This window comes from Anthonomus grandis, chromosome 15 (genome assembly GCF_022605725.1).
Source record: "Anthonomus grandis grandis chromosome 15, icAntGran1.3, whole genome shotgun sequence".
Classification (NCBI taxonomy): domain Eukaryota; kingdom Metazoa; phylum Arthropoda; class Insecta; order Coleoptera; family Curculionidae; genus Anthonomus; species Anthonomus grandis.
The window spans coordinates 4144494-4167765 of NC_065560.1; the positions used below are offsets into that span (position 1 = coordinate 4144494).

General features: G+C 30.4%; 1 protein-coding gene across 1 annotated transcript in view; it reads right to left on the reverse strand.

The window, feature by feature from the left end:
* Nucleotides 1-22608, reverse strand: part of LOC126745405 (D-beta-hydroxybutyrate dehydrogenase, mitochondrial) — a 34862-nt gene extending 12254 nt beyond the window's left edge. Inside the window, exons 1-4 of the mRNA XM_050453245.1 lie at nt 22153-22608; nt 6221-6544; nt 274-476; nt 28-220 (exon numbers count right to left, since the gene is read on the reverse strand). Coding sequence (XP_050309202.1) covers nt 28-220; nt 274-476; nt 6221-6544; nt 22153-22464 — 1032 coding nt within the window. The 5' untranslated portion in view covers nt 22465-22608. The remainder of the gene's footprint in view (nt 1-27; nt 221-273; nt 477-6220; nt 6545-22152) is intronic.
* Between the last annotated feature and the right edge of the window lie 664 nt (nt 22609-23272).

Sequence of the window (23272 nt, forward strand, 5' to 3'; positions counted from 1 at the left end):
TGTATTTCTCAAAAGAGCTAAACTTACCGGAATCTTCGAATACTTCTCCAAACTCCTCACGGCAGTCTCAAAATACTTCTCGCCATACTCCAGCCTCTGTTCGGTACACATTTGCTTCCACATCTCCTTGGCTTGAGAGAAAATCAGCTCGTCAGATACCCAAGTGTTTCCACTGGTCATTTCTCCAGGAGCTACCACCACAACGTCCACACCTCGAGATCTACAGTTTAAGTTTACATGACGTCATCAGTTACTGTGCATCAAATGGTGTACCTTAGTTCTTTCCTTAGACATTCGGCTTCACCCTCGACTGCAGCCAATAGAGCGCAATGGATTCCTCTGACTGGATCAGCCACCCTACATAGTCCGGACGTAACGTAGATGATTCGACCTCTGGCCCTTCTGACTAACGGTAGCATTATTTGGGTTACTCTAGTGGGTCCTAAGAAGTTGATTTCTGTTGCTTTTCTAATTACCTAGAAGAATATTTTGTACTGAGAACGAAAGTTGAGTAGCGGATCATCCTGATAGGAATAACTTTAAGAGTATCGGTTTTTACTAGGAACTGGTTTCATTGGTTCAATTTAATGGATTCAAAGGCCTTGAAGAGATCTTAAGATTCCATAAGAACTTGAGGAATGCTAGACAACACTTGAAATTGGGAAATCTTGATGTGCCTGGACGGGATACTAAGATAGAAAATGGGACTTCTATGGTGTGAGGTGAAGGAAGATATAGTTAAAAATTTGTCTGAAAATTACAGAAATCCACTACAAAGTGTTTCGAAAAAACGAATGATGACCTCTACAAAACTACTCTCTCTGGAACTTGCCCTTGAGGATCATATTCAAGGTGATTTAAAAGTCAATGAAACCTCTCCTCCTCTATTTCGGACATAGCAAAGACTTTCACGGTCAAATGCTTAAGCAACTTCCTCCATCAATTTACAACTTAATTCTCCACTTCTAGGTATTCTTCGAATATTCTCACTGGATTCTGCACTTGAGCGAATTTTTTGGATATTGAGGATTTTAGGAACTTAGTCCAGGAATTCTAATTTTTAACTTCCTAATGTCGAATTTTTTGGAACGCAATAACTTAAAGATAACATCTTTAAACGACTTCAAATTTTCAGGACTATAACTTTAATGTAGGATTGAGAGCTGTATAGTTTTTCGAACAGATTCGCTAAACGGAGAGGGTTGGTATTATAAGTCAGCAAAATTACTCTACGAAACCTGAAAGTTTTGGTTTTTTATATTAGTAATCAATGAGGTTTTTGAACATTTACAAAGCGTATTCTTCTAAATATAATAATCTTGTTTTCATGAAAGTCTCTCCAATAATTTTTGAGATATAGGATTCCAAAGTCATCACCTTGAAAGTCAAACCCAATTTTTGGACACAACTGGACAAAAAGCTCAATATCTCCAAAACTATAGCTGAGATAGGTTTAGATCCAAAGCAACATTATCAAGAACATTCTTCCAAGCATTATGCTCCTAATTTTAGGAAAATGCTTCTAATAGTTTTTATGATATTGGATTTCAAAGTGAGTGATCACCTTGAAAGCCAAACTCAATTTTTGGAAACCACTGGACAAAAAGCTCAATATCTCCAAAACTATAGCTCAGACCGATTTAGACCTAAAACAACATTTGTAAAGAATATTCTCCTAAATAAAATACTTTTGGCTTTATGAGAATTGTTCTAATAATTTTTGAATTATTGTATTTCAAAGTGAGTGATCACCTTGAAAGTCAAACCCAATTTTTGGAAATCACTGGACAAAAAGCTCAATATCTCCAAAACTATTACTGAGATAGATTTAGATCCAAAGCAACATTTTTCAAGAACATTCTCCCAAATATTATGCTCATGATTTTAGGAAAATGCTTCTAATAGTTTCTATGATACTGGATTTCAAAGTGACTGATCACCTTGAAAGTCAAACCTAATTTTTGGACATAACTGAACAAAAAGCTCAATATCTCTTAAACTATTACTGAGATAGATTTAGATCCAAAGCAACATTTTTTAAGAACATTCTTCCAAGCATTATGCTCCTAATTTCAAGAAATCGCTTCTGATAGTTTTTGAGATATTGGATTTCAAAGTGAGTGATCCCCTTGAAAGTCAAATCCAATTTTTGGACACAACTGGACAAAAAGCGCAATATCTCCAAAACTATAACTCAGACCGATTTAGACCTAAAGCAACATTTATAAAGAATATTCTTCTAAATAAAATACTCTTGGTTTCATGAGAATTCTTCTAATAATTTTTGAATTATTGGATTTCAAAGTGAGTGATCACCTTGAAAGGTCAAACTCAATTTTTGGACACAACTGGATAAAAACGCAATATCTCCAAAACTATAGCTCAGACCGATTTAGACCTAAAACAATAGGTGTAAAGAATATTCTTCTAAATAAAATACTTTTGGTTTTATGAGAATTCTTCTAATAATTTTTGAATTATTGGATTCCAAAGTGAGTGATCACCTTAAAACTCAAACCCAATATTCGGACACAACTGGACAAAAACCTGAATATCTCCAAAACTATAGCTGAGATAAATAACTGAACATCCCTATTCTGAATCATAAACCCTTTTTTTGAACTCTTCTTGAGTCTCTGGAAGACAAGAATCTGCATAACGATCAAAACATGAGCCATAATGTCAAACACTTGGAACGCAATAACTCAAATTAAAAACCTTCAAATCAGTTGAAATTTTCAGGACTAAAAGTTCTATAGAGGCTTAAGAGCTGTATAGTCTTTGGATAAGATCAGTGTACCAGGAGGGTTTTTACGAGCGAACAAAGTCCTGAAAATTTCGTTCTAGTGAGAAGAAGTTTTATATTAGAGACTCAGTGAACAAAAAAATGAGATGTTACATTTAGAGGGAAGTTTTAATTCTAAAGTGGAAAATTGACAACTACAGAGTCTAGATACTGGAAAAGTATTCATATGGATGGACTCTTTCTTGTATACATTTTCTTACGCAAACGTTCTATGGCATTTCACTTGTAAAGGGACCAGAAGGAATATACTTTCCTAATGCGATATACGGGTCTTTTGGGATTAAATTAAGCATAAGCCGTTTAATCCGAAGAGAATTATGTACGAGTGGGTTATTTACTAACATTCCTTCTCCTTAAGGAATTAAGTTAAGGTTGGACAGACCAGCTTTTAGCAAAAATAAATTTATTATTTTAATTGTGAAAAGTCGTTTTATGGCAAGAGGGAACAACCAACCCTGAAGAGCTAATAAAGAGGTCAAAAAAGGCTAATGAAGTCATTATTCTTCTATGGAATCAGTTGTCATTATTCCTTTAGAACTATCCAGTTATTAATCAATAGTCAAAGCTGTTTGGATACGTATGGATTTAATTTAAACATGGGTGGAAGAAGTAAAAAGTGACGTCAAATACTTGGAAAAAGCTGGAAAATCTAGATTAACTAATAAGGGATTGGTTGAGTAAAGTAACGCCAATTATTTGAGGTGTATAGGGAATAAATATAGTCCAAGAACATCAGTCTTTTTTGCAGATGATTGACGTTCTGCCATTCAATTCGGCACCGGTGTAATTATGAATTTTTATTTACACGTATATAGTTTAAGATTAAGCTAAAAATTAAATAATTTACCTAATTATAATTATTTAAGGTAATTAAGAACAAAATCATCAAAATATTGGACTCACATAATCGACTTTTTAAATGGATCAATTAAAAGCATCGAGTTCAATGGCAGAATGTCTGAATATTAAATTATTAAGTATTTGGTGCCAATTTTGTAATAATAAAGATTTAAGAAAAGTATGCACTTGACATTCCGCCAATGAATTCGGCACCCATCTGTTGTGGCTAAACTGATGGTATGACCCAATGGTGAAACGAAAATTTAATTTTATTGTGTACAGTTCTTAAGACTTTCTTAAGGCTTTTGACGCTATCAAAGATTTTTTGAATCCATGGATAAATTACTTTATAGCTCCATAACGGCCGTATCTACGGGGAAGCTTCTACTAAGGACCTTTTTGGTATAGAAACTCGTTGACTTAAAAATCATTAAACTCGTTACATGGGTCTTAAAAATATTGAGATTTATGTAAGGCCTTTGACAGTGTCAAGATTTATTCTTAGAACATTGAAAGACCTTTCTAAGAATTGTTTCATATCACAGCATATTGAGCATGCTCGAAAAATAAATTATATTGTTTAATGATGTTTTATTTGTTATTAAAAAATCTATATCAAGTCCCAACAACATTTCCAAACCCAAATAATTCACTTGTGTGTCCAACTCAGTGGCAGAATGTTTAAATATTGAATTAGCAACTGGTGCCTATTAAATATACTGATGACCTTTAAAAATAAGAAAACTAGAGACTTAAAAATTAAAAACAGATTTTTGTAGTAAAATTATTGGATATATAAATCAGCGTTCTTTTTAAAGGTCTTTAAAAGTGAAGAAATTCATCTTGGGATTGGATAATTACAAAGAAAATATACCCGACATTCTGCCATTGGATTCGGCACCGACGTAAATATGACCGACGATAAAACCAATGGAAAACCACTAAAAATTTATTTTTTTTGCAAGTAGCAAAGACTCTAATTAATTTAAAAATATTTAGTATTAAATTATCCAATTAACAATATAGGAGAATTAATGCTTTTTTTTCAATTATTTATAGGTCCGATGAGGGCTTTAAAATTATTTTATTCCTTACAGGTACCCCTGAAATAAAAGTTCTAAATACTTGACTTTCAGTGAATGGATTTTTGTCATTTCTTTAAGAAATACTAAGATAATCTTTAGACTAGTCCATAAATTTATAATTTTTAAATTTTGACTATTAGAACTTAAGATATTCACTTCTCAATAAGAGACAAATTATTTTGTTTCTTACAGGCACTACTGGAATAAGAATTCCATTATCTTGACATATTACTAAGTGATTTATTTAAAAAAGACTACGAAAGTCTCTAGATTAGTACATAAATCAATCATTATTAAATTTTGACTAATATAATACAAAATATTCACTAGTCAATGAAAGGAAAATTATTTTATTCCTTACAGGTACTCTTGGAATAAAAGTTGCAATTATTTGACCTTTAGTCAATGGATTTTTGTCATTTCTTTAAGAAAGACGGAACATGTCAATATTTGATTAAGTTTTATTAAATTTACTGTGATATTATGAATTTTGTGGTTAATATTACAACTTAAACAATCAGAACCTTGTGAACTAGGGATGATTTTTTAAACTTTAACACGTTATGATATGCAAATGTTTGATGTGTTCAAATTCCAAGCCTAAATCACGCACTTACCATTCTGCTATTGATTTCGGCACCCACATAAATATGACTGACGATAAAACCAGTGAAAAACCATTAAAAATTTTTTTTTGCAAGTACCAAAGACTTTAATTAATTTAAAAATATTTAGTATTAAATTAATTAATTAACAATATAGGAGAATTCAGGCTTTTTTTTCAATTATTTATAGGTCTGATGAGGCCTTTAAAATTATTTTATTCCATACAGGTACCCCTGAAATAAAAGTTCCAATTACTTGAATTTTAGTGAATGGATTTTTGTCATTTCTCTAAGAAATACTAAGATCATCTTTAGACTAGTTCATAAATTTATAATTTTTAAATTTTGACTATTAGAACTTAAGATATTCACTTCTCAATAAGGGACAAATTATTTTGTTTCTTACAGGCACTACTGGAATAAGAATTCCATTATCTTAACATATTACTCAGTGATTTATTTAAAAAAGACTACGAAAGTCTTTAGATTATTAAATTTTGACTAATATAATACAAAATATTCACTAGTCAATAAAAGGAAAATTATTTTATTCCTTACAGGTACTCTTGGAATAAAAGTTGCAATTACTAGACCTTTAGTGAATGGATTTTTGTCATCTCTTTAAGAAAGACGGAACATGTCAATATTTGATTAAGTTTTATTAAATTTACTGTGATATTATGAATTTTGTGGTTAATGTTACAACTTAAACAATCAGTACCTTGTGAACTAGGGATGATTTTTTAAACTTTCACAAGTTATAATACGCAAATGTTTGATGTGTTCAAATCCCAATCCTTTGCCATTCTGCCATTGATTTCGGCACCCACGTAAACATGATTGGAAAACCTTGAATCGCATAAAATCGAATTCGTCTCCCTTACCTGGGGTGGAATCCATTCAACTTCACCCAAAGCCACCCAGGAGGCGGCATTAACGACCGCCCAAAGTCCATGGGCGCCATCTGGTAGATTCTCGACGACGCTCAAGGAGGCGGCCAATATTTGCGTTTCATTGGTGACATCTAGTTGTAAAACCCGCAACCTGGCCGAGCAGATTTCCCGTAATTCTTCGGCCAGCGGACTCTCCTCTGCGTTCTGGAAACCTGCGAATACCGTGAATCCTTGCTCGTCCAGGTGACGTGCGAGGGCGCTCCCGATACGGGAATCACATCCCGTTATCAAAACCGCTTTACCCGCCGCCGTTATCTGAAACATAGAACCGGGATGTAAGATGTGATCCGTGCAGTTTGTCTGAGAACGCTTTCTCAAGGTTACTTTGGCATCGATTGCTTGGGGTTTTTTTTTTGAAGGTGATTTGTGGAAAAAGAATCAAGAACCTGGAGACGAGGTTTTCTTGAAATACCTCTTTTAATTGAGAGAGAGAGAGAAAAGTGTAAGAAACAGAGACAATAAAATAGCAGTAACCATGAGCTTACTTTTAAAATAAATTGTAATGGAAGATTCCTTCTTATAAACTCAGGGATGGAAGAGGAATTTATTTTTAGATAGCAAATAGGATTTTATTAATAATGGTTAGAGAGGCTAATTTATATAGTATAAATATGATTTAACTACATTGTAACTAGGGCTAGGTATATACTAGATCGTTAAATATTTTATAGTCGCAGTAAGAGCCGCCATGTCAACCTCCCAATTTAATATTTAATAAAAAAAAATTCTAGTTTTTATCATACACTAAAGGAAAAAAATATATGGGAGTGTAGGGAATAAGGAATAAGGAAAATTTGAGGTAGGGCAATTCAAATTAATAATTCAGTGGCTATTTTTTAAATTTACGTCGTTCTTTTTGGGGATTTTGTGTAATAAATTAGCGTGAAAATTGACACGTAGCCCCCGGACTAAATAGTCAACAAATCTGTATTTTTAATCCCTCTCTCTCTCGCGCTGACGTGATTTTATATTTTCCATAAAATGAACATAATGTCCGGTAAGGATATTTACAAATGGATTATTAAATTTCTCGAAGTTTTTAAAACACTTGGGAATAAGAGACCAATTAATGTATTTCTTACAGGAACTCCTTGAATAAGAGTTGCATTATGGATTTATTCAAAGAAGACTACCAAAGTTTATTTCTTTAAAAAGGACTAAAAGAGTCTTCAGATTAGTCCGTAAATCAGTAATTTCATTTACATTCACTTAGGTATCAATCAGATAATCCTGGAATAAGATTCTTATTATCTTGACTTTTAGTGCATAGATGTTAGTAATTTCTTCAAAAAATACTAAAAGAGTCTTCAGACTAGGCCATAAATTAATAATTACTAAAGTTTCAGTATTAGAACTGAAGATATTCACCTGTAAGGAACAAAATAATTTGTTTCTTACAGGCACTACTGGACTAAGAATTCCATTATCTTGACTTGTAGTGCATGGATTTTAGTGATTTATTTAAAAAAGACTACAAATATCTCTAGATTAGTGCGTAAATTAATCAATATTAAATTTTGACTAATATAATCCAAGATATTCACTAGTCAATAATAGGAAAATTATTTTATTCCTTACAGGTACTCTTGGAATAAAAGTTCCAATTACTTGACTTTTAGTCAATGGATTTTTGTCATTTCTTTAAGATATACTAAGAGAGTCCTTGGACTAATCCAAAATTTATAATTTTAAAATTTTGACTATTAGAACTTAAGATATTCATTTCTCAATAAGGGACAAATTATTTTGTTTCTTACAGGCACTACTGGAATAAGAATTCCATTATCTTGAGTTGTAGTGCATATATTTTAGTGATTTATTTAAAAAAGACTACGAATATCTCTAGATTAGTGCGTAAAACAACCATTATTAAATTTTGACTAATATAATCCAAGATATTCACTAGTCAATAAACGGAAAATTATTTTATTCCTTACAGGTACTCTTGGAATAAAAGTTCCAATTACTTGACTTTTAGTCAATGGATTTTTGTCATTTTTTTAAGATATACTAAGAGAGTCCTTGGACTAATCCAAAATTTATAATTTTTAAATTTTGACTATTAGAACTTAAGATATTCACTTCTCAATAATTATTTTATTTCTTACAGGCACTACTGGAAAAAGAATTCCATTATCTTGACTTGTAGTGCATGGATTTTAGTGATTTATTTTAAAAATACTACGAATATCTCTAGATTAGTGCGTAAATCAATCATTATTAAATTTTGACTAATATAATCCAAGATATTCACTAGTCAATAATAGAAAAATTATTTTATTCTTTACAGGTACTCTTGGAATAAAAGTTCCAATTACTTGATTTTTAGTTAATGGATTTTTTGTCATTTCTCTAAGAAACACTAAGAGAGTCCTTAGACTAATTCAAAATTTATAATTTCTACATTTTGACTATTAGAACTTAAGATATTCATTTCTCAATAAGGGACGAATTATTTTGTTTCTTACAAGCACTACTGGAATAAGAATTACATTATCTTGACTTGTAGTGCATGGATTTTAGTGATTTAGTTAAAGAAGTCTACGAAAGTCTTTAAATTAGTCCATAAATCAATTATTATTAAATTTTGATTAATATAATCCATGATATTCACTAGTCAATAAAAGGAAACTTATTTTATTCCTTACAGGTACTCTTTGACTAAAAGTTCCATTTACTTGACTTTTAGTGAATGGATTTTTGTCATTTCTAAAAGAAAGACTAAGAGAGTCTTTAGACTAGTCCATAAGCTTATAATTTCTACATTTTGACTATTAGAACTTAAGATATTCATTTCTTAATAAAGGACAAATTATTTTGTTTCTTACAGGCATTGCTGGAAAAAGAATTCCATTATCTTGACTTGTAGTGCATGGATTTTAGTGATTTATTTAAAAAATACTACGAATATCTCTAGATTAGTGCGTAAATCAATCATTATTAAATTTTGACTAATATAATCCAAGATATTCATTAGTCAATAATAGGAAAATTATTTTATTCCTTACAGGTACTCTTGGAATAAAAGTTCCAATTACTTGACTTTTAGTCAATGGATTTTTGTAATTTTTTTAAGAAAAACTAAGAGAGTCTTTAGACTAGTCCATAATTCAATAATTTCTAAATTTTCACTACTGGAACCCAAGATATTTACTTGCTAATAAGAGACAAAGCCTTTGATTTCTTACAGGCATTCTGTAATAAGAATTTCATTATCTTCACTTTTAGTGCAAGAATTTCATTCATTTCTTCAAAGAAGCGTCTAATTTCCCTTAATAATGTCTGACAGCTCTTTGCAATATTTGTAATGCCAAAAAGTCCTCTAAAGGAATTATGGAACAGGATGTAATTCCTATAGTCTCTTTTGAGTTCCACACATCTTTATGGAATTAACTTGACCTACTATGAAATATTTACAGTGAGATCATTGCTTAAGGCGACCATGTTCATTTAAAATAAGCGAGCTGTCGTCAGCAGATCGGCAAACAAAGTGAAGCTATTCCAATTTTCTTCCACCTTGACAAATGATTGAAGAATTAGGTATTCCCATAGGATAGTTCCTAAGGACAAACAATAAAACTCGTTTTCTGCAAATGCAAATAATAAAGATTTTCTTATTAAATCGACTCTTTTCAAGCTCAAATCATACGTTTGAGATTCTGCAATTGAATTCGGCACCCATTTAAATACGGTTTAAATTATGTACTTGTATTTTATTTAAGATAATGTAAAAAAATAATAATTCATTATCGTTCAAAATTCAAGATCAATCTTAGTACTCATAGAATCGACTTTCCAAATAGATAAATCATTTGATGACTATTTTGTGATGACAAAAATGTAGGAAAAATCATACACTTGACATTCTTCATCCAAATGTTCCATGTTTCCATCATAAAGGACCCAGGACGTCTATCTTCTGCTCATAAGGTACAAGTTAAGGATGGTAATGATTTATGGTGTCAAATGCTATTGACAAGTCAAATATCAGCTTTGCTTTATCAATACAGTTTACAATATGGTTTATGGTATTTTGTAATCAGCAAGGATTATAAATATAAATGTATATGTTGACATACATAATTTCCTAAACGACTGGACTCAGATCAAAGGAATGAGGTTTATGTGACGGTAAAATATGACAGAAAAATGGAAATAATAAGTGAAATATTCAGGTCTCTCCTATTTATTTTATACATCTATAGAAAAGCGTAATCGAGGTATGTAACAGTATAATGAAAACAGAATGGACCTATTCTGAGCTTACCATTTTAGCAATCCATACTATTCCCGCCTCATATAACCCACCTACATGGGTGCTAAGAGTTAAGGGAGTTAAATACGAGTTAACGAGACAGCAATTGTTTAAGATACGCTGTATATAAATAAAGTCTTCTTTTCCAAAGTCTCCAGGCTCCTGTGCAGGTGAGGAAACTCATCAGTTTTCACATAAAACTAAAATTATTAAAATCGTTGCATGAGTTTTTAAAATATTTAGATCATTCTTGTAATGCCTTTGACGGTATCAGTGCATTGAAAAACTACTCATTAGCTTTAAAACGGTTGAATTTACAAAGAAACTTGTGAAAACCTTTTTGGTAAAGAAATTAACTAGTTTTCGTATGCAACTAAAATTATTAAGATCGATCCATGAGTTACCAAAATGTTTTGATTTTTGTACAGTCTTTGATAGTGTCCAGCTTTTTTTTAGAGCATTAAAAACTACTCTATAATGGCAGACCTTTTGTTCATTCTTTTCATCTATAAATCAGATGAGAATAATTAGGTAAGAAAATTAACATTCTAATAAATGGACGTTTTGGATTACACTTTAATTCAGTAAAAACCTCAACAGATTGACAAAAAAAAAACATTTTGTCAATTAAATTATAAAATTGAGCAGTCTGAGGTATTTGTAGCGCCTTGACATTCTGTCATCGAGTTCGGCACCCGGAAAAACGTTAAGTAATTCATATACAAATTAATATGGGTAAATATATATGTATTTTCTACACCTATCATGTCCTATTGTTAAATTCACAAGAGTGTCTCCCATAATTAAATTATTATTAATTTAAAACTGAAACGTGTGTACATATATCAGGATTAATAAAGTGACATAGAAAAATGCAAATTTAACATGAAACCAAAATAACCCTCCTCGAACGTATATTGTATATGTATTTTGGCACGCGATTATAATTTTCAGTTGAAAAAAAAAACATTAAATTTATTTTTATTTCGTAATATATTAAAAACGAGAAAAAAAAACATGAATTTGTCAGTGAAATTACGAGATTGTCGAGTATTTTTGGATTTTGTTCGTTAGCTCGAAATCACCTTCAAATACTATCAAATGCTTTGGTGTTACTTATTTGAACGTCTCCAGCTAATTTAATTTAATTTCTCTAAGCTCTACCTTTTGGAATGGTAAATTATGTGAAAAGCTTCAGTAAAGGCACTCACAAAATATCCAGCTTTAAGTCCAGAAACTGTGGTGTTTTTTGTAAGCTGTTTGGTTGATAGTTGCTTCCAATGATCTTCTAATGATCAAATTGAATTCTTGTCTTGTTTTTTTATATCGAATAAAAACTAAAATTTTTTAATTTTTGCACTTTATACTCCTTACTTAAAATGAGAAAACAACTTAAAACAAAACCTCAAATTTTATCCCTGTTTTGGAATTTATAAGGGAAACATTTTTTTTAACTATTGAAATTATTTGCGAGGCCTTACAAAAGGATTTTATCAATATCTCTTATTCTAAGGACAAGAATTTGAGGTCTATTTAAGATAAAAGTAATCACAAGTAAGAATGTAAATTTATTCTGGAATTCTTGTACATTACACACTCTGGACACTGTTGCATTAAAGCTCATCAATAGATAGTATTTAAAGCATTTTGCACGTCATTTTGTCCCTTCAGGGCCTTATAATTCTTCTACGTTCTTCATTAATCATTTTAGTCTTGCATAAGAGCAGGAAGGATAATAATGAACAAAATAGATCCAACTTGCATTTCCTTCACACACCCTTGTACTGCTGTACGTATATTATTCTAATACATAATAACTCCCAAGTAACGCAATTAACGTCTCAGTATCAAATGTCTTAAAGCATGATGTTGATGTGATATCACGGCGTTATTTCAACTGCCTAAAATTAAAAAAAAAATTTTATTCCAGGCATTTGAAATAATGGTTATATAAAGATAATTACGCCAAATACCTGAAATTAAAAAAAATACTTATAATTCCAGGTAAGTACTTGAAAAACGTAGGTCTAGCTACTTAGAATTCCAATAATTTTTGTTTATTTCAGGCAGTTGAGACGACGTCACAGATTAACCTCAAGTGCCTAGAATGAAAAAAATTTTTTTTTTGAATGAAATTTCAATGAAATTTTAATTCGAGGCAGATTTGTTACCTCATCTTAACGCCTGAATGGAAAAGAAAAATTTTGGACGTCACGGAATTACTTCAAGGGCCTAAACTACTTGTCTCAATTGCCTGAAATTGAAAAAAAAAATTTGTTTTTATTCCAGGCATTTAAGCTCATGGTTATGTTAAGATAATTACGTCAAATGCCTGAAATTAAAAAAAATAATTATAATTCTAGGTAGGTACTTGAAAAAAACGTAGACCTAGCTACTTAGAATTCCAATAATTTTTGTTTATTTCAGGCAGTTAAGATGACGTCACAGATTAACCTCAAGTACCTGGAATAAAAAAAATATTTTTTATATAGAATTTCGGGTAGTTAATTGATTTTTCTTTATTCCAGGCACTCGAGGCAAATTTGTTACCTCATCCTAATTGCTTGAATGGAAAAGACAAATTTTAGACGTCCTGGAATTACTTCAAGTGTCTAAAAAAACTTGTCTCAACTGCCTGAAGTTCAAAAAAAAAATAAGTTTTTATTCCAGGCATTTAAGATGATGGTTATATCAAGATGAATACGTCAAAAGGGACTTTAATTAACAACAAAGTTTTAGATCCTTTTTAAATTATTCCAGGCAATCGACGTTAATTTTCTATTAGAAAAACTCATCAAAAGTTTATTTTTGAGTGCCTGGGATTTATACAACATTGATTATATTCCAAGAAAATCAATTTATAACAATCAAGATCATTATTCCAGGTAGTTGGGATCATTTTCCAATTAACAAAATCATTTAAAATTAACTTCAATGGCCTAAAATTTAATTAAAATTGACTCAAACGGTATTCCAAATAAATGAATTTTGTTTTATAAATTTTAGACTATTTCGGACTTTCCTATTAAAATACGACTGGAAACTGACTTTCAACTACCTGTAATAAATTTTAAGAAAAAACCTCAACTGCCTGAGAAATTAAAAAATCATTAAAGAGGTCAATTTTCCATTAAAAAAATCATCGAAAATGAACTTTAACAGCCTAAAATTTGAATTAAATTGATTGAAACTGTATACCAGGTAAATGGTTTTTGTTTCAAATTTTAGGCTATTTTGGTTAAATTTTAGCTATCCAGGCAACTCAGTTAAATTTTCTATTAAATTATGACTGGAAACTGAGTTTCGACTATTAAAAATGAATAAAAAAAATTAATTCCAACAAATTTCTCAGTTATTCCAGACAGTTAAGGTCAATTTCCTATAGAGAAAATCATCGGAAATAAACTTGAAATTAAGACAAACATTATTTTCGAGTGCCTGAAATTCATTCAAAGTGGAATTTAACTTCAAGAAAATTAAATATTTTTTTCAAAGTAATTTTAGGTCATCAATTAAGCCAATTTATTTCCAGTAAATAAAATAAATTTTCCACAAAATTAAGAAAAACCTCTTAAGAGTTTTTCCTCATTTTCTTAATAACTATTAAGAGTATGGAAAAAATTCTCTTTTAGCATTGAAATCCCAATCAACAATAGAACAAAATGTATAGAATGACATTTAGTCGTAAATCTCAAAATAAAAAAGTTATGGAGGATTTTTGAAAAATTGTAAAATTTTTCGGTGAAAAATTAGAATTTTTTTGTTTTTGAAAATTGTCATTTTTTTTTTTTATAAATTGATTAAGCGCTCAAAAAGCTCAAAAAAAAGTCTTATCTCAGAAAAAAGTCATATCCATTTTTCCCAAAAAAGTATTGGAAAAATGTTCAAAATTTTGGTTTTAATTTTTTTTCTAAAAAACTATTAGTCAGAAAAAAAAATTATTTAAACAAAAGTTGTTTCAAATGTCAATGCGCGTTAGATGCAGTAGAAAAATAATTTTTAAGATCAACAGTTTTCCACAAAATTAGTAATAAAATAATGAGTGAAACAATATTATTTTATTACGACCCTTTAAGTTATGTCAGAGTGAGATGGTGATAAAATAATAGGCATTGAACTTTTACAAAAAAATTAACTCGTACTGCCTCAAACTCATACAAAAATGAATTCAAGTGCCTCGAATAATTTTGAAAATATTAATTATTTACGGAAATTAAAAAAAAAGTCACGGAATTACTTCAAGGGCCTAAAATACTTGTCTCAACTGCCTGAAATTCAAAATAAAAATACGTTTTTATTCCAGGCATTTAAGATGATGGTTATGTCAAGATAATTACGTCAAATGCCTGAAACTAAAATAAATATTTCTAATTCCAAGAAGGTACTTAAAAAAAACGTAGCTACTTAGAATTCCAATAGTTTTTGTTCATTTCAGGCAGTTGAAATGACGTCACAGATGAACCTCAAGTGCCTGGAATAAAAAAAATATTTTTTTTATAGAGTTTCGGGTAGTTAATTGATTTTTCTTTATTCCAGGCATTCGAGGCAAATTTGTTACCTCATCCTAATTGCCTGAATGGAAAAGACAAATTTTAGACGTCACGGAATTACTTCAAGTATCTAAAAAACTTGTCTCAACTGCCTTAAGTTCAAAAAAAAAATAAGTTTTTATTCCAGGCATTTAAGATGATGGTTATATCAAGATGAATACGTCAAAATGGACTTTAATTAACAACAAAGTTTTAGGTCCTTTTTAAATTATTCCAGGCAATCGACGTTAATTTTCTATTAGAAAAACTCATCAAAAATTTATTTTTGAGTGCCTGGGATTTATACAACATTGATTATATTCCAAGAAAATCAATTTATAATAATCAAGATCATTTTTTAATTATTCCAGGTAGTTGGGATCATTTTCCAATTAACAAAATCATTTAAAATTAACTTCAATGACCTGAAATTTAATTAAAATTGACTCAAACGGTATTCCAAATAAATGAATTTTGTTTTATAAATTTTAGACTATTTCGGACTTTCCTATTAAAATACGACTGGAAACTGACTTCTAACTACCTGTAATAAATTTTAAGAAAAAACCTCAACTGCCTGAGAAATTAAAAAATCATTAAAGAGGTCAATTTTCCATTAAAAAAATCATCGAAAATGAACTTTAACAGCCTAAAATTTGAATTAAATTGATTGAAACTGTATACCAGGTAAATGGTTTTTGTTTCAAATTTTAGGCTATTTTGGTTAAATTTTAGCTATCCAGGCAACTCAGTTAAATTTTCTATTAAATTATGACTGGAAACTGAGTTTCGACTATTAAAAATGAATAAAAAAAATTAATTCCAACAAATTTCTCAGTTATTCCAGACAGTTAAGGTCAATTTCCTATAGAGAAAATCATCGGAAATAAACTTGAAATTAAGACAAACATTATTTTCGAGTGCCTGAAATTCATTCAAAGTGGAATTTAACTTCAAGAAAATTAAATATTTTTTTCAAAGTAATTTTAGGTCATCAATTAAGCCAATTTATTTCCAGTAAATAAAATAAATTTTCCACAAAATTAAGAAAAACCTCTTAAGAGTTTTTCCTCATTTTCTTAATAACTATTAAGAGTATGGAAAAAATTCTCTTTTAGCATTGAAATCCCAATCAAAAATAGAACAAAATGTATAGAATGACATTTAGTCGTAAATCTCAAAATAAAGAAGTCTAAAAAAACTATTAGTCTATTTAAATTATTTAAACAAAAGTTGTTTCAAATGTCAATGCGCGTTAGGTGCAGTAGAAAAATAATTTTTAAGATCAACAGTTTTCCACAAAATTAGTAATAAAATAATGAGTGAAACAACATTATTTTATTACGACCCTTTAAGTTATGTCAGAGTGAGATGGTGATAAAATTATAGGCATTAAACTTTTCAAAAAAATTAACTCGTACTGCCTCAAACTCATACAAAAATGAATTCAAGTGCCTCGAATAATTTTGAAAATATTAATTATTTACGGAAATTAAAAAAAAAGTCACGGAATTACTTCAAGGGCCTAAAATACTTGTCTCAACTGCCTGAAATTCAAAAAAAAAAGTTTTTATTCCAGACATTTGAGATGATGGTTATGTCAAAATAATTACGTCAAATGCCTGAAACTAAAATAAATATTTCTAATTCCAAGTAGGTACTTAAAAAAAACGTAGCTACTTAGAATTCCAATAGTTTTTGGTCATTTCAGGCAGTTGAAATGACGTCACAGATGAACCTCAAATGCCTGGAATAAAAAAATTTTTTTTTTTATAGAGTTTCGGGTAGTTAATTGATTTTTCTTTATTCCAGGCATTCGAGGCAAATTTGTTACCTCATTCTAATTGCCTGAATGGAAAAGACAAATTGTAGACGTCACAGAATTACTTCAAGTATCAACTGCCTGAAGTTCAAAAAAAAAGTTTTTATTCCGGGCATTTAAGATGATGGTTATGTCAAGATGAATACGTCAAAATGGACTTTAATTAACAACAAAGTTTTAGGTCCTTTTTAAATTATTCCAGGCAATCGACGTTAGTTTTCTATTAGAAAAACTCATCAAAAATTTATTTTTGAGTGCCTGGGATTTATACAACATTGATTATATTCCAAGAAAATCAATTTATAATAATCAAGATCATTTTTTAATTATTCCAGGTAGTTGGGATCATTTTCCAATTAACAAAATCATTTAAAATTAACTTCAATGACCTGAAATTTAATTAAAATTGACTCAAACGGTATTCCAAATAAATGAATTTTGTTTTATAAATTTTAGACTATTTCGGACTTTCCTATTAAAATACGACTGGAAACTGACTTCTAACTACCTGTAATAAATTTTAAGAAAAAACCTCAACTGCCTGAGAAATTAAAAAATCATTAAAGAGGTCAATTTTCCATTAAAAAAATCATCGAAAATGAACTTTAACAGCCTAAAATTTGAATTAAATTGACTGAAACTGTATACCAGGTAAATGGTTTTTGTTTCAAATTTTAGACTATTTTGGTTAAATTTTAGCTATCCAGGCAACTCAGTTAAATTTTCTATTAAATTATGACTGGAAACTGAGTTTCGACTATTAAAAATGAATAAAAAAAATTAATTCCAACAAATTTCTCAGTTATTCCAGACAGTTAAGGTCAATTTCCTATAGAGAAAATCATCGGAAATAAACTTGAAATTAAGACAAACATTATTTTCGAGTGCCTGAAATTCATTCAAAGTGGAATTTAACTTCAAGAAAATTAAATATTTTTTTCAAAGTAATTTTAGGTCATCAATTAAGCCAATTTATTTCCAGTAAATAAAATAAATTTTCCACAAAATTAAGAAAAACCTCTTAAGAGTTTTTCCTCATTTTCTTAATAACTATTAAGAGTATGGAAAAAATTCTCTTTTAGCATTGAAATCCCAATCAAAAATAGAACAAAATGTATAGAATGACATTTAGTCGTAAATCTCAAAATAAAGAAGTCTAAAAAAACTATTAGTCTATTTAAATTATTTAAACAAAAGTTGTTTCAAATGTCAATGCGCGTTAGATGCAGTAGAAAAATAATTTTTAAGATCAACAGTTTTCCACAAAATTAGTAATAAAATAATGAGTGAAACAACATTATTTTATTACGACCCTTTAAGTTATGTCAGAGTGAGATGGTGATAAAATTATAGGCATTGAACTTTTCAAAAAAATTAACTCGTACTGCCTCAAACTCATACAAAAATGAGTTCAAGTGCCCCGAATAATTTTGAAAATATTAATTATTTACGGAAATTAAAAAAAAAAGTCACGGAATTACTTCAAGGGCCTAAAATACTTGTCTCAACTGCCTGAAATTCAAAAAAAAAGTTTTTATTCCAGGCATTTAAGATTATGTCAAGATAATTACGTCAAATGCCTGAAACTGAAATAAATATTTCTAATTCCAAGTAGGTACTTAAAAAAAACGTAGCTACTTAGAATTCCAATAGTTTTTGTTCATTTCAGGCAGTTAATAAGAAGCAGATTAACCTCAAGTGCCTGGAATAATTTTTTTTAATGGAATTTTGGGTAGTTGATTGATTTTTCTTTATTCCAGGCACTCGAGGCAAATTTGTTACCTTATCCTAATTGCCTGAATGGAAAAGACAAATTTAAGACGTCACGGAATTACTTCAAGTGTCTAAAAAAACTTGTCTTAACTGCCTGAAGTTATATTATATTAGTTAGAAAAAAATAAGTTTTTATTCCAGGCATTTAAGATGATGGTTGTATCAAGATGAATACGTCAAATGCCTGAAATTAAAAAAAATTATTATAATTCCCGGTAGGTGCTTGAAAACCATAGGTCTAGCTAGAATATCAATAATTTTTTTTAATTAATTTCAGGCATTTGACGTATTCATCTTGATATAACCATGAGCTTAAATGCCTAGAATAAAAACTTTTTTTTTTGAATTTCAGGCAGTTGAGACAAGTCTTTTAGGCACTTGAAGTAATTCCGTGACGTACAAATGTTTTTTTTTTCATTCAAGCATTCGAGTTAAATTAGTTACCTCATCTTAACTGCCTGAATGGAAAAAAAACATTTGGACGTCATGGAATTACTTCAAGTGCCCAAAAGACTTGTCTCAAATGCCTAAGGTTCAAAAAAAAATATTTTTTTATAAATTTTTGTTCATTTCAGACATATTAAATCTTTCTGGACTTGGAAATAATTATTTTTTTACTTCTTGGCAAAGATGTAATTTTTGTCTTTTAATATCTAATTTTTTAATGATTTTTTAGTAAATGGTCACGGTATATTTATTAAACTGTAGATAGTAGTCAAATATACGTATATCATATACGATTCTGTTTACACAAAGGAAAAAAATGTCGATATTTAAAAAAAATGGCACGGGATTTATATATCTAGTTTTCTTTTAGTTACTCGTTTCTCGTTTACATTATCCAATGTAATAACGCTGTTTTTATACTAAATATTTATATATAAAATTATATCAAATTCAAAATAAACAGTGTTATTAAATGAAATATTGAATATATATTTTCTGCAAAAACATTGTTTTTTCTCAACACAACCCTTACATTCCTTTCCCACATAATCTTAAGGTTGTCGAGTAAAACGTGAAAAAATCCCATTTTATTTTTCGAAAGCAAGACGTATCGATTTAAGAAAATCGCAATAGTTGTGCTATTTTCTATCGCAGATAAGTGAAAATTTCGCTTTTAAGGTAGGTCATTAACTTTTGAAAAAAATATTTTTTTTTAGTTCTAGACAACCTTTCATTCTCTAGGTTTAAAATACAGTTTTTGCATGAAAATTATTGGTATTCAAGGTATATTTACTAAACTGTAGAATATACGTATATCATATACGATTCGGTTTACACAAAGGAGAAAATTTCGGCATTTAAAAAAATTGCAGAATTATATTTCTTTGATGTATTTTTTAAATCTTTCTGGAATTGAAAATAATTATTTTTTTACTTCCAGGCAACTGTCATGTGGTTTTTTAAGTAAAGGAATTTTAATTTTCCAAGCATTTGACGTAATTTTTTAGGTTTTTTATTTAATTCCAGACAATTAACCTAATTTTTAATACCTCCTAGGCCATGGATTTTTTTTATGCATTAGCCAGAAATATTATAACTCTCATCTACTCCAGAAACATGTATTTTATCCATCAGTCATTTCAAGTAACTGTTTTGCTTTCTGAGCATAACATTTTCATGTTAATTTATCGCATTTCCAGGCACAATCAAGTTTTCATAACACGGACTTGATTTCTCATATTTGCCTGGTTCTCAGATATTACAGTTATGAAATATTTTTCAATATCTTTGCTGCATTAAGAAAAAATCAATTCAGTGTTGAAGAAATCTCTTATCTCGTCATCTTTGCCAATAATTCAATTAAATCCGATTTGCTCCGATTTGCCGTTAATCCAGTTAAATTCACCGGTAAATGGTAATTTTGTTTCTGCACTAAAAAAAAAAACCATTAATAGTAAAAACCGATTGACCTGAACCGAATAATTAGAAAGTGGGTGCCTATATAAGCCAAGGGTTTAATAGGTCCAGTTAGACAACAAAAGCCGTTTGCGTTGTACCTCAAAGTTAACACAGAATGCCGGTAAGATTATCAGGGTTTGCAATATCACGCCGCCAAACAATAGATCCGACTTTAACGTTAATTAGCTTTCGGGTCTTAAATGGGACAAAAGGTGAAGCGAGTTTTAATTTGGGGAAGAGAATGTTATTTAATAAATATTTTCTTAAGCGTCCAATACGGATGTTATATCAAAAATCTCATCAAATACCTCGAATATATTCAAAATTTACGTGAAATGATTGGAAAATATAAGGAGTGGCTGTGAAAGCATAAAAAATTACAGCTTTAAGACGATATGTAATTCCTGGTTAATCTGTGAGGTCATCTCAACAAATAAATATTTTTTTTGAACTTCAGGCAGTTGAGACAAGTCTTTTAGGCACTTTAAATGATTCCGTGACATCCAAAATTTGACTTTTCCATTCAGGCAATTAGGATGGGATAACAAATTTGTTTTAATTTCAGGCATTTGTCGTAATCATCTTGACATAACCATTATTTCAAATGCCTGGAATAAAATTTGTTTTTTTTGAATTTCAGTTGAAATAATGCCGTGATATCGCAACAACATCATGCTTTAAGACATTTTATACTAAAACGTTAAATGCGTTACTTGGGAGTTATTATGTATTAAAATAATATAGGTACAGCGGTACAAGGGTGTGTGAAGGCAATGGAAGTTGGATCTATTTTGTTCATTATTTTCCTTTTTGTTCCTATGTAAGACTAAAATGATTAATGAAGAACGTAGAAGAATTATAAGGCTCTGAAGAGACAAAATGACGTGCAAATTGCCTTAAATACTATCTATTGATGAGCTTTAATGCAACAGTGTCTAGAGTGTGTAATGTACAAGAATTCCAGAATAAATTTAAATAATTACTTGTTATTACTTTGACCTTAAATAGACCCCAAATTCCCGTCATTAAAATAAGAGATATTAATGGAATCCTTTTGTGAGGCCTCGCAAATAATCTCATTAAATAAAAAAATGTCTCCCTTGTAAATTCCATAACAGGGATAAAACTCGAGTCTTTTTTTCAAGTTGTTTTCTCATTTTAAGTAAGGAGTATAAAGTGTAAACATATAAAAATTGTAGTTTTTATTCGATAAAAGAAAAGACAAGACAAAAATGCAATTCGTCCATTAGAAGATCATTGGAAGCAACTATCAACCAAACAGTTTACAAAAAACACCACAGTTTCTGGACTTAAAGCTGGATATTTCGTGAGTGCCTTTACTGAAGCTTTTGACTACTTATCACATAATTTACCATTCCAGAAGGTAGAGCTTAGAGAAATTAAATTAAATTAGCTGGAGACGTTCGAATAAGTAACACCAAAGAATTTGATGGTATTTTAAGGTGATTTCGAGCTGCCGAAAAAAATCCAAAAACACTCGAAGAATCTCGTAATTTCACTGACAAATTCACACTTAATGAAGAAGGAATATGGACGGAAAAAATTTACCGAGACTTACCTTTAAATTATGATAAAAGAACACTAATCCGAGCACCACAATAGCAAACAGCACGAAAAGCGAGAACGTCGATACCTGCGACACATTGAAAACATTCAAGATATGACTCAAAGTAAATGCGGCAGCGTGACAACAGATAACGGGAAAAATGCACCGGTCCAGAACGTCCCAGGGGACCTCCTGTCCACCGGCGGTTGTCCCGGATTTTCCAGGAAGCCCTACGGAAGATTCCCTTCTGATGGAACTTTTCCTAATAGGGCCGATGGCCGGTAGGGCCTTTAAGGACGACCGACGCTTGAAGGGACCGCTCATCTTAGCATTCGCCGTACTAAGAGGAAGTAAACTCGTAAAACGCGATCCCTGGATCTGCGCTTGTAACCCGGTCCCTCGGTCGGTGTTAGCGGTTACAGTGGGAAAAAATCTGGAATTTCTGGATCGGATTTTGTTGGTTCGGTCATGTCGAAAAGTTCGTCTCGGTGATGGGGAAAAAGCGGTTTTGATCCTCTGTAAAACGACTCGGTCCGCTGTTCTGCACGAAGCTCCGTAGATCCAAAAATAACTAAAAAGGATTTTTATAAATATGTGTGTCTCCTATTTTGCAATTTAAAATTAACCGTAGCGATACTCTCACGAGATGTGTGAAAGAGTATTGAGGTGAGCGCGTAATCGAGATTAATAACCACACTGGGATAAACATTAATAATTTTTAAGTGGAACTGGCGTAAAATGAAATAAAATTTTTGTACCCATTCCCTATATTAAGAAAATAACAGGTTATAACGGGGTTCGATCAGGACGAAGGCAATGAGAGCACTTTTGATAGCAAAAATTCGAAGAAAATCATTATTTGACGTCGTTTTTGAGCCCAAAAATGGGCACTAAAAATGTGATATTTTGGCTACTATGAGAGCTACGACCTTGTGCAAGGACTCGTTGGATTCAGAAAGACGAAACTAAGTCAAAACCGTTAAAATTTTCTTGATTGTGTTTACAAAAGTCGAGATATCAAGCTTCAAAGTGTGAAAATTTTTCATTTTTCGGGTACACCTCCCTCCGTATTTATCTCGGCTACTATCAAAGCTACGAGCTTACAGATGGTCTCGTTGGTTTCAGAAGGACG